This window comes from Cynoglossus semilaevis, chromosome 4 (genome assembly GCF_000523025.1).
Source record: "Cynoglossus semilaevis isolate Cse_v1.0 chromosome 4, Cse_v1.0, whole genome shotgun sequence".
NCBI classification, from domain to species: Eukaryota; Metazoa; Chordata; class Actinopteri; order Pleuronectiformes; family Cynoglossidae; genus Cynoglossus; species Cynoglossus semilaevis.
In genome coordinates, this window is record NC_024310.1 from 8968872 (window position 1) to 8984287 (window position 15416).

The 15416-nt window shown below is 40.9% G+C and overlaps 1 protein-coding gene across 1 annotated transcript in view; it reads right to left on the reverse strand.

Annotated features, from left to right (window-relative positions):
* nectin1b (nectin cell adhesion molecule 1b) overlaps positions 1-15416 on the reverse strand; it is a 70360-nt gene that overhangs the window by 4959 nt on the left and 49985 nt on the right. The window contains exons 3-5 of the mRNA XM_008308976.3: positions 14415-14714; positions 13874-13991; positions 7525-7676 (exon numbers count right to left, since the gene is read on the reverse strand). Of these exons, the coding sequence (XP_008307198.1) occupies positions 7525-7676; positions 13874-13991; positions 14415-14714 (570 nt within the window). The remainder of the gene's footprint in view (positions 1-7524; positions 7677-13873; positions 13992-14414; positions 14715-15416) is intronic.

The window sequence follows — 15416 nt, forward strand, 5'->3', positions numbered from 1 at the left end:
GAAGCCACAGTTTGTGTCGAATAAATGAATCACCACAGCATTAGTCCATCATCAGTAGCAGCAGCATGGATTTTGAATCCAGTGGTAAAACCATGGGACATTTGACCTATCTGACAAGCTCTGAGGTAGGTATGATAGAGGCAACACCGTACTTGTAGACAATGAGGAGCAGGGTGATGATTGAGGGGCAAAGCTGGGCCAAAGGGACTTCGGCCAATCCCCGGCTCCATCTGCCAGCCACATCGCTCTCCTCTGCATATTCTCAGGAGAGCAGAAACAGCAAGCCATGCAGAAACAAATGTTAAGATAAATCACTACAATCTCAGCTGCTGTACTCGCACATGCTTCCCCTGGTGACATTTCCATTTCACTTCTCCAGCCGGGCAATGTTTTCTCAAAAAAAAAAAAAAAAAAAAATCAACTGCAACTACAATGTCTTCCTCCTCAGTGCCTCCCCTGGCAGAGAGGAACACAGCACACAAGCTTTATGGGTGGCCCACGGTGTGTAAGCAGGGGAGTAGATCGCGCTAATGCTAATGTCGTATTTGGATAATTAGGTGTGATCATGGCGGGATTCAGGCAGCGAGCAGAGCGTAGGAAGTCACACATTTACCTTACACAACCCGGGCCTTACTATGTTTACGAGGGGGGGGCATTCAAAGGTGACAAGGATCATGCAGAGGCAGCAGAAACCTACAAATTTGAATCCATTCTTCAGCCTGCTTGACAGCATATGTCTACTTGGAGTGAGTACATAATGATATACAGGATATACACACGTGTGGCCTTTGGATGTATGAATAATGCAGATGGCTGACGTGAGGCAGAGGCCATGCAGCAACACTGTGGTGAAGATTGAAACCGATTTCACCGTGACAGCTGGAGACAAACACATTTCACATTGCTGGGGGAGACACTGCAAAGCTGACATTTTAATTTCTCTTGTCTCTGTCATAGAAAAGGAAGATATAAATGGCCGTGGTGTTAGATGTCAGCAATTTTTTGAGTGTGATACTTTATTTAGGGATGCTCTCGCTACAGCATCTCACAGTTTTGTTAGCGGGAAGAGATCAACATGCTGTCATGATGAGAAACCTGCCATAACCTTTTATTAGACCCTTGTTTTTCACCTTATGTAAATAAATATCAACAGCAGCCACAGTAATTAGCTAATTTGAGGCAAAAGTCAGTTATTTTTATGACTATAGATAGATAGAAGTAAATATATAGTTTTCTTCTAAATTCTGTTCTGCCTCAGTCAAAGCCATTTGTTTTCAAAGTGGAGGCCACCAGAGGGCACTACAAGGGCCTCAGGAAATTGGAGGGAAGATAAGAAAGCCATCCCTATATATTTCATAACTATGAACTGTACAACATGTAAACTGCCACAATTGTCGAATTCACAAGTTTCCAAGTGGTACCTGGACGCACCTCAAGTGACAACTTTGCATGGCAACGTCATAATCTTTGTAAAACTGGGAGTTTGCGCTTGTTATCAAACTGCTCTACTCCTTAAGTTAGCTTGTTGCTAGCTAGGACATGTTCGTTAATAATTGTCTCAATGCTAAACAACAACTTAAAATGCTAAAAGAAAGAAAATACATTCTGAAAGTGGATGTTTCATTACATTTGTTGTAGCATTGTCTGTCGGTTTCCAAACAAAGGTTCCTGGCCAGAGACCGAGGCCACTGCCTGTCTAATGAAGAATAAATGTCCACTGAATGTCTAATATGGCTAGGTAAAATTAAATGCACCTGCTGAAAATTGTAAGAAGTGTGCCATGCATTTTAGATCTAGCTGTAATGTGTTTTATGAGAGTGATAACATCAAATGTCAGCTTAGAGCAACATTCCCTGCACAGTAATCTAAATTTATGTCAAGGCAAACCCTTCATTCCCCTGCCAACTATTTGCCACTGCTTTTCCTGTGCCAAGGTCGATAGAAATAAAGATGTATAATCACTATTTACATTTTTATTTTTTCACCTTTCTGCATTTTGTGTGCATATATCACTTTTAAGAAAGCAAAACAGACAAACAAACAAAAATGTTTAAAAATCTACAAGCAGTGTGCTTCAGGGGGAATCTATTTGATAAAGCCATGAAAAATGCAGCTTAGTGCAAGAATTGACTTTACCTCTCGCAGTGACCCTGAGCAGCATCTCCATCAGCCACATGTATATCTTTATTTATTTATGCCTCTGTCTGACTCGTCATGTTTTATTCATGTCATTTTCATCACGTGGTTAAAAATTCCTCTCCCTCACCTCTTCGTACTTCATTTTCCTACATGGAGGCGAATTACTGCTTGTTCAGGCGAGCGTGAACAGACGCTGTATCGGTTGCCTGTGCTTACAGGAGGATCCATCCTCGAGCTTTGCTGCTAAATTGAAAAGAACGCTCTCACTCCATCCAGTTGAACCCTGAGTGGTTAAACCCTGAAAGCTCGATACATACCATGCTCTCCGATGCAGCCCAGCTCCCAAGCACTGACAATGGAGGATGAGAGTAGGTGCTTATGTGCTGTACGTGACGTTAGCTAAAGATTCACGTGGTGGCTGACCTTTCCATGACCTAAAATTATTTCTCGCGGCTGATCCTGCAAATCTGTCAGGAATTAAACATTGTGTTTCTGACTCGGTCCAGGCCTTTTCTCACAGATAGCATTGCAGCTGTGACGGGTTGTCACAAAAAAATTAATTGGGTTTAAAAGATTATTCCTGTGGGCAAACAAATTACTTCTGCAGTGAATGTGCTGCTTCAGTAAGGGGACTTTTTCCCATGTTGCACAGTGCCAAGTATTAAACCACACATCTCCGTTCTCAGGGGTGATAATGACATAATTGCAAGGCCTTTAAGACAAAACGGCCATTCATCATGTCATAGAATGCGCAGGGAAGAAATTTTTAAGATGACTGTGTTGATTTGTTTTAATGCACAAAACCAAGTGTGACATTGAAAAAGCTGATTACCCTAATGAGAGACCGGATTCTTCTCTAAAGTCGGGGAGGATCTCTGGGTTTAACCACACCATTCAGCTTTCTTCTTGTGGCTCCTCAGCTGTAATATATCACCGAAGTCACACGTTATGTGATTTCTCCGTAAGACTGTTAAAACAAACTGCAGATATAAATTAAAACTGCCAGTATCTTTAACTGTGTTTTTGTAATAAGTCGTCCGATGGCTGTACGTGATGAACTGATTATTCACGTCAGACAACTTGTCGATTTCGCCTCTGGTGATTTCCAAAGGGAATTTTAACGACAGGTATTCTGTAGAGAGAGGCCCACAGAGGGCAAAAAAGTTCAGTTGTCACTTTTATGGCACTGCCTCCAAAAACTCTCCGTCCTCGGCAGCTCATGTTTTTGCTTCGTGATTCTCTCTCCTCCCTCGCTTCCATTTTCCTTTAGACTAACTTTTCGCTCTGTTCTCAGGATCCATGGTTGGATTATGAGAGGAGAGCGTTTTATTAGATTCTGACAAGTGACACCATATTTGCACAGAACACAGGGCTCTTGGAGAAAGCCATCTTATTCCATGTGGCTTACTGTGGTTGAAGCTTCTTCCACAGTAAACATAAGGGCCGGTCTAATTGGAACAAGGTGCCGTGCAGCCAGGTAATCTGCCAAGATGACAATTTCGGGGGCTCTTGCAAATCCATCCCCCCGAAAACTGAGTAGCTTGATTAAGGTGTGTTTTCTTCTATCGTTTCTCTGTTTCTCAGTGTGGGCAAAATAACGATTCCCGTCATCTCAGCAAAGTTGTCCTACACAGTGAGTCAGTTTTCCTTACTTGAAAGCAGGTTAATTTCTGTGGCAGCGGTTCAAGAAACAATTAAAAATGAAAAGCAAAAATGCAACTGCCACATTAATCCACCCTAACCTGGAATGAAAACTTTATCAGTTTCCTTGTGATGAAAAAAATCCTAATTCAGCCTTAGCCAATACTGTGCTAAGAGCCAAGATACTGGTGGGCGGGTTGACAGTCCGCTACAGGATGAGCCTGAAGAGACAGACGATCTGTTTAATTACATTCACATAAAGTCAATTTATTATCTCCACTGGATCTGTCTTTGGACTGAGTGATGAAACGACGTGTAAACGCCATAAAGAAGGAATCACGAAGGAACAGGGTAAGGTAAACCCAATAAAGGACTTTAATTTACCCACAATGCAATTCTAGGATCTGATCTCTTACACATAGTCTACGTCCAGCTTTGAAGTTTGACTCCCGTAACTGCAGCTCAAATGTGCATTCTTCATGTACACACCGCTGGTATCATCGCGGTCACTTTCCCTTCTCTGCAGACAAGCCTGACTGAACGTGTCTTAGAGCTATAGCTTTGAACAGCAGCCAAAGTGGGTTGTGTCACCTGCCACGTCTCAGCCGGGGCTCGTCGTGGGCGACGCTAGCATGCTCTTTGAACATAACAGAGCATCGGCATGTCTATTAACTTTCAACACCGGTCATTATGTCACAGCTGCTGTTAGAGACGAAAAATAACATGTTTCACGACATAGCTCCCTCCGCCTTTATATGTCAATTTTTTTTTTATTTACATCAATTTCCATTACAGCACATTGTAGTGGTGTTTCAAGGCAGTGTCAGTGATAATGCTGACAAGTTACGCACCAAACAGGAAGTGTTTTCCATCGTCAGCACGTGTTTGACCTTACTGTAAACATATACATGTTTCAGCTCCATTACACACAAGAACAAGTCAGCTCTGCCACCACCCGAGCAGGCTGCCACTACTACCTTTGCATTTTAAACACAGCGTTGCTAAAGCTTGACAGGCGACTGCTTCGACTGTTGAAATCTGTCCTGTGTTGATGTGAAAGCCCTGAACGATGCTAAGGGAAATTAGCTCACTTTTCCTTAAAGGTGTTCGACGTACATGTTGACGGCAGCAGCTAGGGTGTGAAAACAAATTGTACTAAGTACTTAAATGTATTCCCTGTTCAAATACATGTTAATACATTTTTTGGAAGACGGATGTATTTCTAGTGATGTGGAGTAGATTTGAACCTTAAGTCTAATTGGGCTGGTTGAGCCAGATGTCCTACCTGGCAAAGCAGAAAATAAGAAATGATAATAATAAATAAATAAATTCAAAGAAATGGGCTTTACAGATTTGGCAGGTTGCTAAATAAATTCAAAGACTTAAAAATGGGCTTTACAGATTTGGCAGGTTGTTAAATACTGTGACAAGACTACAGACTAAACGGCAGAGATAGATGATGTTTTGTGTTTACTCTTCTGGACAGCTTTAACCTCCACAGACAAAAGGAAGATGGGAGACGGAACAAAAAGCTCAGGGAACTCGATCCATTGATGGCTTTACATGTCTGATGGACCGTATTATAGGGCTGCCATCATATTGACTTTTTCATAAAACAAACAAATTTGTTAACCTATTGATTACACCACTGTAGTCTCCCTGGCAGGCAGGTCACTGCTTTTTCCTAATTAGACCCAAACAAAGAGTAAATGATAATAAAATCATGCAGATATCTGTTCAGATAATATATTATTACACAATAGTTTCTAAAGGCATTTATACTTACAAAACACTGACATAGATATTATTTAAACTACAGTTTTTGTATGTATTTTGGGATGGAGGATACTACTTGTTGCACTATATTTCAAGTGGACTGTTCAGTATTCATCCCTGCAGTACTGCCTGAGGGCTCAAAGTCATGCGCACTCAGCAGTCGTTCTTGGTCTTTCTGCACAGAGATGCACAGATATTATTGAAGAAAATTGATACCTGTTTTTTAGCTACATGGCTATCTTTTCCCTAAGACCACAAAGTTGTTAGCCCCTTGTGTGTATGCTACTGTTATGGTTATCTTCCACGTCCAAACGGTTAACGTAGCAGTCGTGAAATCTCCAAAAAGTTATTTGTACTATTTTCAAAGTTTTTTTTTTTGGACATTTCCTATGAAAAATGTTGAAGTTAGTACTGATATTTTATTTTATTGCTGGACCACTCTATGAAATGAGTGGTCCAACTTTTCTAAAAAATGAAGATGTAAATTTCAACGAAGCATCAGATCGTGTTACCTGCTCCTCGGCACTCATTCACTTAGTTTCAAAGCACGGTGTTTCAATCAATCAATTTATTTCCTTTATTCACTGCCCAACGACGACGTGAACAGGAAAACATATTTAGATCTTAAATCTGAAATTGAAGCTGAATGCACTCGAATTATGTAGACGCAGTGTTCACCTCACTCACTCAATAAAAAACATCATCCAGACAAACGATGTGAATAAACAGTAAGACTACTGGGATAATAGCAATGTGGTTTGTTAATTTAAGCAATCAATGTAAAAGCAGAAATAGAAAATGACTCCAGTGCCTTTGTTCTGTCTCTCCGTGAGGGGAGACAGTAAATAACGGCAAACATTACAAACTTCTACACAGAGAGACGGTTTTTAAACAGATGGAGTTGGAGGACAATTCCCTGACAGCAGATCACGTCTTTATTTCCCAGTGTTTGTCTCTAACATTCATGACCCTTTGAGATATCTTATATCCACTCTTGGACCGGCAACTTCTCCTGATGTTCTCAGTGACATCATATCCCAAACAGCTGCTTTTGTCCAGGATTTACCCCTCACCAGCATGAACAAAGACGAGAGGAAACAGAGAGAGAGAAAAAAAAGCACAACAATCATAGTGTAAGGCACAGCTGTTCACTTCACAGCAAGCAGGTCGTTCCCAGAGACACAACATGAGGCGACATGCAAAGCGATGCAAGCGGCGCCCCTCACCCGCACCCCACACCCCCACCCGTTCCCAGAAACCAAGCCACACAAAGAGAAAGAGGGGGGAAAGTCTTTCCAGTGAAACCAGAGCGAAACTGTGACAGTGTTTAGTGCCACACACAGCTGGTGGCAATAGAGGAAACCCACATTAGTAGAAAGCAAAGCAGAGTCAGTACAGTATATACAGCAGCAGAGGTTTTGGGGCAAAACGCTGTCTCTTATGGATGTGAACCCACAGGAGCCCAGTGTTGTACAGGAAGCGAGGAAATGTTCGTTGTTTGTCTTCACTTCAATAAGAAACACTTCCTAATCAAAGGAGATGAATGGGTTGCAGGGAAGTTGTCATCAATACGACTTATTATCTTCAACCATCACTTCTCAGCAACATTTAAGGTGGTAATAAATACCCTTCTATTATTGCTAGAATTCATGACAGCACACGGAGGAAAGGAGGGGAGTGTCTGTCACATTTCCAAATAAATCCTTTTTTAAGTCACAAGAACAGGTTCGATGTGAACTGTTAAAAAACCATGGATCTGATATTTTGGGTAAATAATCATTTGATGTCAGTCTTACACAGGTGTTTTGTTGTTGATATTTCCAAACAAGAGCCCTGTCATTTTCTATACACCACTCGCGTTGCTCTTTTGTAAGGATTTTTCTGTGACATAGTTCAAGGACAGTCACGCACAAGAAGCGAAGCAACAAATATTGTCCACGTCATTACAGAGCCTCCACTTAAACTCACCTGTGATGTTGACATCCACAATGCCAGTGCGAGTCCCAATGCCGTTGGTTGCATCACAGACGTATGTGCCGGCGAGGTCGTAGGTCACTGGGCCCTTGAAGAAGAGAGTGTTGTTCTTAATCTCTACATTAGTGGGCAGGGAGCCGTTCAACCTGAGAGAGAGAGAGAGAGAGAGAGAGAGAGAGAGGTTATATTACAGCATGAAAAGGCAGAATAACACTAGATAGAGGTTAAAAAAAAAAAGAAAAACTCTCTGCGGAGCAGCAAGGCAAATCAAAGCCCACGAAAAACACAGTCCCTCGTGCCAAACAAACCTGGATGTGTACGTGGGAGTGAGATAAATGCAGGGATATTTGACAGCACTGTATTTCAGCCATCATCCATCAAGTCCAAACAAAATTATGAAGACAGAGTATCCCGGCAGGGCCAAACAAGCAAGCTAAAGTTGATGCCTGAGGACACAAGGTTTTTGGGCATATGAAATACCAAACTAGACAGTATCAGGGGTGAGGAGGTGGTGATCGGTGAGGGGTGCCTCCTTAACCGTAGCACTGCCGCCATGACTACACTCAAAACGCACGGGTGCTGTCAGGAGCGGCGGCTGATCAAGCGATGAAGGCAGAATCTATCAACTGGTGTGTTGTCAGTGAGAACAGCAGCCCGTTACTCCTGCCCAAGGTGTTTGTGTTCACGGTTCGCCGTCACTACTACATTCAGAGTAGCTCGCCTCCTTTGATCAGGTCAGTGCTCTTCGAGGTCACGGCTCATGAGAACAACGACCTGCCGTTCTATTATCTTTGCGGAACCCAAAACAGAAGAAAAAGGTATTAAATGTTGTGCCAATTAGCCATTTCCTGCCGCCTTCCCCTCGACAAGCTTCATCGGTTGCACTGAATGGGCTCAGCTTAAGCAAAGCTGGAAACATGGCTGCGATAATGCGGCTGTGGTCTGAGGGGCAAATGTGTGCCGCAGTGTGCAGTTTGACACCGTGTGAGACTGTGCTGTTTATTGTGTTCCAAGCTCAGTCAATGACTGGATCAGCTCTCTTTGTTTGTCACTAGGGTTATCAAAAAAAGCTTTAATAAACCCATACATCCTGTGGTGGAAATTGTTGTCAAATGGTACACCGCATTAGCATTTAGAAGAATTTTGGATTTTGTTCTTTTAATTTAATATAATTTAAAAACACTCAATTGCAAATAGTGTTCTGTGTTTGAAGCGACAGACATAAACATTTTTGTTGTGCTGATGCCTTCCACAGAGTTTATTCAGGCAAAAATGGGATTTTATTAACAAATTATTTTTAAAAAAATCTGAAGCTTCATTGACTAAACATTTTTGTTGTGCTGATGCCTTCGGAGATTCCAGTTGGGAACATCAGGATCCTGGATTTGTGTCGTAGTGTAATGAGGATGTTCGGACTTTGTTCCTCCACTTCCGGGTGTTCTCTCTATCTGCTGAACACTCTCAGACTCACTGGTGTGTGAGGACATTATAAACAATGTGACGCTCCATTTATTACAGTGAAAGAAAAATGAGATGCCATTACACAGGCAACAGAATTAGGCCTCCTGCTAACAATGGCCACAAATCAAATGCTTAGACTTCACCAAACAGAATTTAACAACGCTTTTCACTGTGATAGGTTATATTTATATATAAATAGATGGAATAATAGATTAGGGAAGATCAATACACTAGCTTAAGACCAACACTAACTCAAATGTAACAACTGACTATTTTCTCACTGACCCACTATGTGATTCAAACGTATATGAAAGATACACGAAACACGAATGTGTCGTTGTGATCTTTGAACAACAGTCTAAATTGTAACTAACTAAAAAAATAAGGAGAGAATTCATGTGACTCATCTGTCTGTGTGTGTGTGTGTGTGTGAGAGAGAGAGAGAGAAAGGGGGAGAGAGGGTGTGAGAGAGCAGTGCCGGAGGGAAAGCAAATGAAAGGCCAACAAACAGCTTGAGAATGTTGCAGATTCTCTGATGACTGGCCAGACTGCTTATCAGTGTGACTGTAGGTGATATATAAATACATATATTTATATAAATATATAAATATATATGTGTGAATCAGAGATCCAACACATGAACACAGCTGCAGATTTCCTTTTGATTTGCAAGGCTGTTCAAGGAAGCATATGAGAATACAATGTAGCACAGGAGTAGTATAGTACTGTAGAGCATTATTCCCCAAAGACTGGGTCACGACCCTCAGCTGGTCAGATTTTTTTTGGACTTTTACGAATAATGTCTATTGACTTGGGTCGCAAAGGTTTGTGACTTTTAAAATATGGGTTTGGGAAACACTGCTGTACAGACACTGATGGCACTAAAAACAATGTTCACATGCCTTTGAGTTATACGTTGTAGATTATGTTTGAAACTTAAGTCCTAATAACAGTTTCTTTCATATTATTCACACACAGATGTTCTTTAATAGTAAAACTGGGAACTGAGCTGAGAATTTTTTTTTAACTCTTTTAAAACGACAAACACTTAACTAAGTTCCCAAAAACCCACAGTGAAAACCTGCTCACAGGCTTGACATTGTTTGTACATTTTACGTTCTCATTCTGTGTGTTTTCCTAGGCCTTTGTCGGAGTGTATGTGACACCACTGAAGTAAAGCACACAGCGAAAAGGCCCAAACATGTAACTGTACTGTGTTTCATGTTTCGGTCTAAAACAAGACACTAATTAACTGAGTTCACTGCAGTGTTAAAACAACAGAGAAAAAAAAGCTGATGCTGCTTTTAATTATTCAGCCATCTGCTTTGTTTATTCTGTCATTCTTATTAATGTTTAACATGGGCTTTACCATGGGGAGGTTGGCTGTGCCCCCGCCCCAAATACAGGAATTACAAGTACAATGAACACATGTAAATAGAAGCTGTACATTTAACACTTTGTATCCATGTTTGATTTTCCACTTTGAAGGAGCGACTGAAAAAAGCAGGACCATCTAAAAGGAAAGCTCAAAGCTTTTTTCCCCTTCCTGATTGTAATACCATTCAACTGTGGAGAAAATCCAGTTCTTTTGTTCACGAATAGAAGAATAATCAAATATTTATCATCGCAGCTTGGCATGATTATGTCAGCGTCCCATTTAAACACAAATGGGGTGAATGTGAGGGATTAGCGCTTACTTTTCCAACAGAAAAGGAATTGTCATATTTTAGAACTTGTCAAAGTTGCACAAAAGGTTTATATACATTGTAGTTTGAAATATTTTTCTTTTTTCTAATTACTTTGACATATTAATGAACAGCTAAGTAGAAAGACATACAGAAATACTTTGAAAAATGTCACAAAAAAGGTATTATGAATGACAACAGAAAACTTAACATGGATAATGTGTTCTCTGGTGGTGTTGACAAACCTCCAGACTGTTCCATTCCTGACTGTATGCGCAGCTGACTTGAAAACAAGTACTTGCACAGTCGGTACCCTAGCCCTGCCCTGAGTCTTAAATAAGGCTCGAGTTTTGCACAATCGTGGATTTGCTCGCAATATTGCATCTGAAGGAAGAATTAAAGGGCAGTTCCGCAGCCATACACGACCGCGTTGTAACAACTGCGTGTACTCCATAACTGCAGTGACAGAGGGAAGATGACTCATATGCCGTATGTTGCCTGTGACTATAACACTGGAGCCGAACCAAAAGCTCCTTTGGAAATAAGGGTTGGAACTACATTTTCATGGAAGCAGAAAACCATCAATCGATGTTTTTGGTTCAATAACATCATCAAGTGTCTTGAACAAGTTTAGTTATGAGTGGCTTTTTGACAAATGAGTGATATAGTACAGTCTCTCTCTGCCTGAAAAAAAAGTGCACTTTAAACAGAGTTACAAACCTGTTGAAAAAAGAAAATAGAAAATAAAGACATTTACTGCGTGTAAATCGTTTTATCATCTGGTTTACTACTTAAATGCAGAGCCATATTTAATAAACCCAATTTTCTAAAATGCCTCTAACAGGTATTCTGCTCTTTGGAAGAAAATCACAGAGGACACACTTCTGAATTGTATATGTACTGCAATAACTAACTCCCAGTTGGTAAATTGGACACAATTGTTATCCTGTCAATGTTCACCGAAAGGTTCGTCGCTGACATTTATAAATACCAGTTAGTCATTCCGAAGATTAATCATAGAGTAATGGGATCTTGCAAGACAGACCAATACAAAAGGAGTGGGAAAATGACTTAGTTCTTCAATAACCCATTCTGAACTTCATAACTTTTTTAAAGGTTGTCACATTGTCAGTGACATTTAGGTTGTAATATGTCAATAATATCATTGAATCTGTGTCACAACATATCAGAACATGTATCATGTTCAGATGTGGATCAGATTTGTATGGTCTATGGCGACACATTCCTGCAAGCCTTTTCTACACCGTTCCATCACAGTCCTTTGCTGACCTCTACAGTGGAGCCCTGGGGAACCTTCACAACAGATTTGGCATCAGATTTTCAGCACGGCAATGGCTGTCCCCTCCTATCTGTCAGCACCGTGCCTTCGTCTTTCCACATCACATCCCTTCACGCTCCTCTGTTTCACTCCTTATCTGCCCAATCTTGGTTGTGATAAAAAACAAACAGTTGTTTTTGTTCCTATCACTGTTCCAGCAGTGGAAGCTAAAATATATATACGAGCAAAAGTAAAAAAAAAATGCCAAGGATGTCAATGTATTTTTGAGTTTTAATCCAACGGTAGCTGTGAATTATTGCGATCAATTATGAGTGTTCGAGATGAATGAACATTAGCAAAAATGACTAATTTATATATGACTAATCCAAATGATGGAATTGTTAATATGGAAAAGGAGACAAAAGTTTAACTCAAAATGTGAAGATTTAGTTGGCGGATTTTACTGTGTTATCTTAAACATAAAGAGTCACTTTCAGATCCTTGGTTTACCTGTTCTCCTCAACAATAATAATCAGTTAACAGTCGCTCACAATCCATTTGACAAAGGTGTCCGTCAGCCTGTCCTGTGTAGACTAACTAACTGTCCTCAGCTCAGCAAGGCTGGTCCAACACGGTGTCTCACCTGATGTTGAAGCGAATACAAACACATGCTGGGTGATAAAATGGTACCAGGGTCAAGGTGCTCTGGTCAATGAAAAAGGCTTTCCAGCAGGGTGTGTAAATGGCAACGTGCAAAAACAAAGGGATGGGCAGTGAAATAATTTGATAGAAAGTGCAGGTCATTCTGCCCATGTGGTTACATTAAAGATAATAAGTTTAAATTTCCCAGATTTTTATATTTATGTATATATTTATATATTAAATATATCTATAACAAAAAAAATAAAAAACATGTTTTTTGAAGGTCCACAAAATACTTGAAATACATCTGTCACAAATATTTTACAGGGGACAGGTCCCCATTTATTTCCACTCATTTAAGACCACTTACATATTTCATAACCAACTTCACTTGGCAATTAAACAACTAAATTGCTACATTAATCGCCTAATTTCATTATGGCCAAAATCACATCCTTGAAAGGAGTAGCTTAATATTCAGAGAGCTTTGCTGACTTCATCAAAATGTGATAATGGGTTCCATCATCGCTTTTACACCCCATCTGTGGGCTGCTTGGGTGGAACCAACTTTGTGTATCTTGTTATTTTCAACACACTGACTCCTAGGGTCGGACAGGGCTCTGTCTGTGCTGTGACAGTCTCCGAGGTAAAACACACTGATGTCAGGCCTGTGATATGCCGGCCTAATCCTGCCTCAGCTGTAGCCGTCTGCTCTTTGTGTCAGAGACAAGCTTTTACCGATTGAGCTCCCCCGAGAACACAGCAGCTCTGACAATGACACTCTCTCACCCCTCCTATACCTGCATGCTGCTCCTCAGACTTCAAAGCACATTTCCCACAGCAAAGCAAACCTGGTTTTGTTTGCACCTATTACCCAGTATCTGTGGCCATCAGGCCATCAGACCGGGGTGTGTGTTGCCGCTGTAATAGGCCCATTGTGCTCTGCCTCGGGTCCTGCTCTTATCTCCATCAAGAGAAAACATACAAACAAACTGACACACATTTCTGGATTGGAAGAAGGAGTTTTTTTCTTGTATAGGCATGACCCGAAACAAAAGAACAGACTCCAGTAGTTTGGACCGCACTACACACTACTTTGAATACACAAATGTCTCTTCTTTAGAGTTTTTGTCTGTTTGAAGGTGGATAGCAGCCCGTGGGCTACTTAGGGAGTTTAGCGACTAGGCTACACGTCGCTAAGGCTACTCGTGTGTGTATATGTGCCTGTATATGTACAGTGACAATCAAGGCACTATTTACTGCATACAACACTTACAGTTTCCAAGAGTAGATGGTGACAGGTGGGTTAGCGTCAGCTCTGCAGGTCAGCTGGACATTCTGACGGTTCAAGTACCAGTTTCCATCAAAGCCCTCAATTGTCACCTCAGGTTCATCTGAAAGAGAAGTGAATTCAATAATTTTAAAGAGCAATAACAGAACAGTGTGTAGCATTTTATCCAATGAACCCAACTGATATTGGTCCATAAAATGAACCCAATATCAGTTCTCAATGGGTTGGCAAAAAAGGTAAATAAAATTGTATATATATATATATATATATATATATATACAATCCACAACATCTTTTGTAAAATAATATTGTTCATTTGGTTTCTATTTTCCTTCCCACCGTATAACTGTATATTCCAGGATGCGTTTGCAAAAGGATCTATTTACTGTAAACACCTGTGTTTTTGTTGTTCTCTTACAACAACACTCACAGCATTTTCTGTGTTAAGATTCCAAATTAAGATAAAAACATGTTTTTCTGTGTTCCTGAGAAATCTGTCCAAAAATCAGAGAGCGTAAATTCTTACACTGGACATTGAGCACCACGCTGTCCTTGATGTTTTCATTCCTGTACGTCACAATGCAGGTGAGCCTCTGCATGTGGGTCTCACGGCTAGGTACCACCACATAGTTGCTGCGTACTGTCACTGTCCCATTTTGGTTGCGGGACTCCTGGAAGGTGGCCTCGCCCTTCAACCTGGTTTCCCACTTGATCACACTTGGGGGCTTGCCATTGGCTGAGACACAGGTTGCTACGGTCATCTTGCGTTTTGGACCCCTGGCCACAATAGTGGGTGTCGTCAAGCTCATACGCGTCATTGGCCGAGCTGTGAAGAAAACGCATAAATGAAATATGATTAAGGTTATTTAGACATGTTTTCATCATTGCTTTACTTTAATATCCTATTTGGCCTAATAGCTAGTTACATTTGATAAAAGGCACTTTTTGATGTACATTGATCAAGAAGGCTCAAACAGAACTAAGTTTTGCTTCCGTCCTACCCTCAAAGCTGAACCAGTGGTCAAAGCTTTCACAGATGTTAAAGCTGCTCATTTAGTCGAAAAGCACTGTTATCCAAGAGCCAATTAGGAATCTTCTCCTAGGACATCAAAGGAAAGGCTCGAGCGAATGCAAATCTGAGTCGCGGATGAAGAGGCATCTTTGAACGATGTCATTCTGTTATCTGCACACAGGTTCCGGGCTAACACTGTGCGGCAGCAGCAGCATTAAAAGACGTAGGAGGCTCAGTGACAAAACAAGTCCTCTGCTGACAGAAGGGCTTCAGCAGCAAAGACTACACAAGCCAAACACTTTCTTTAGTTGGACTTAATGGGGAACACACTTCCACTCAAAGTATAATTAGATCTCTAATCAAGGTTATTTGAACAACCACTTTTAATCTGCCCCCTTCAGGATAAACTGGGTTTGTAGCTCCACCATTCAAGATGAGATTATTCAAGCCAAATTACACACACTGAAGTGGCTCTATTGATTTCCCATACTCCTGCCATTTTTATTGACTCAAACG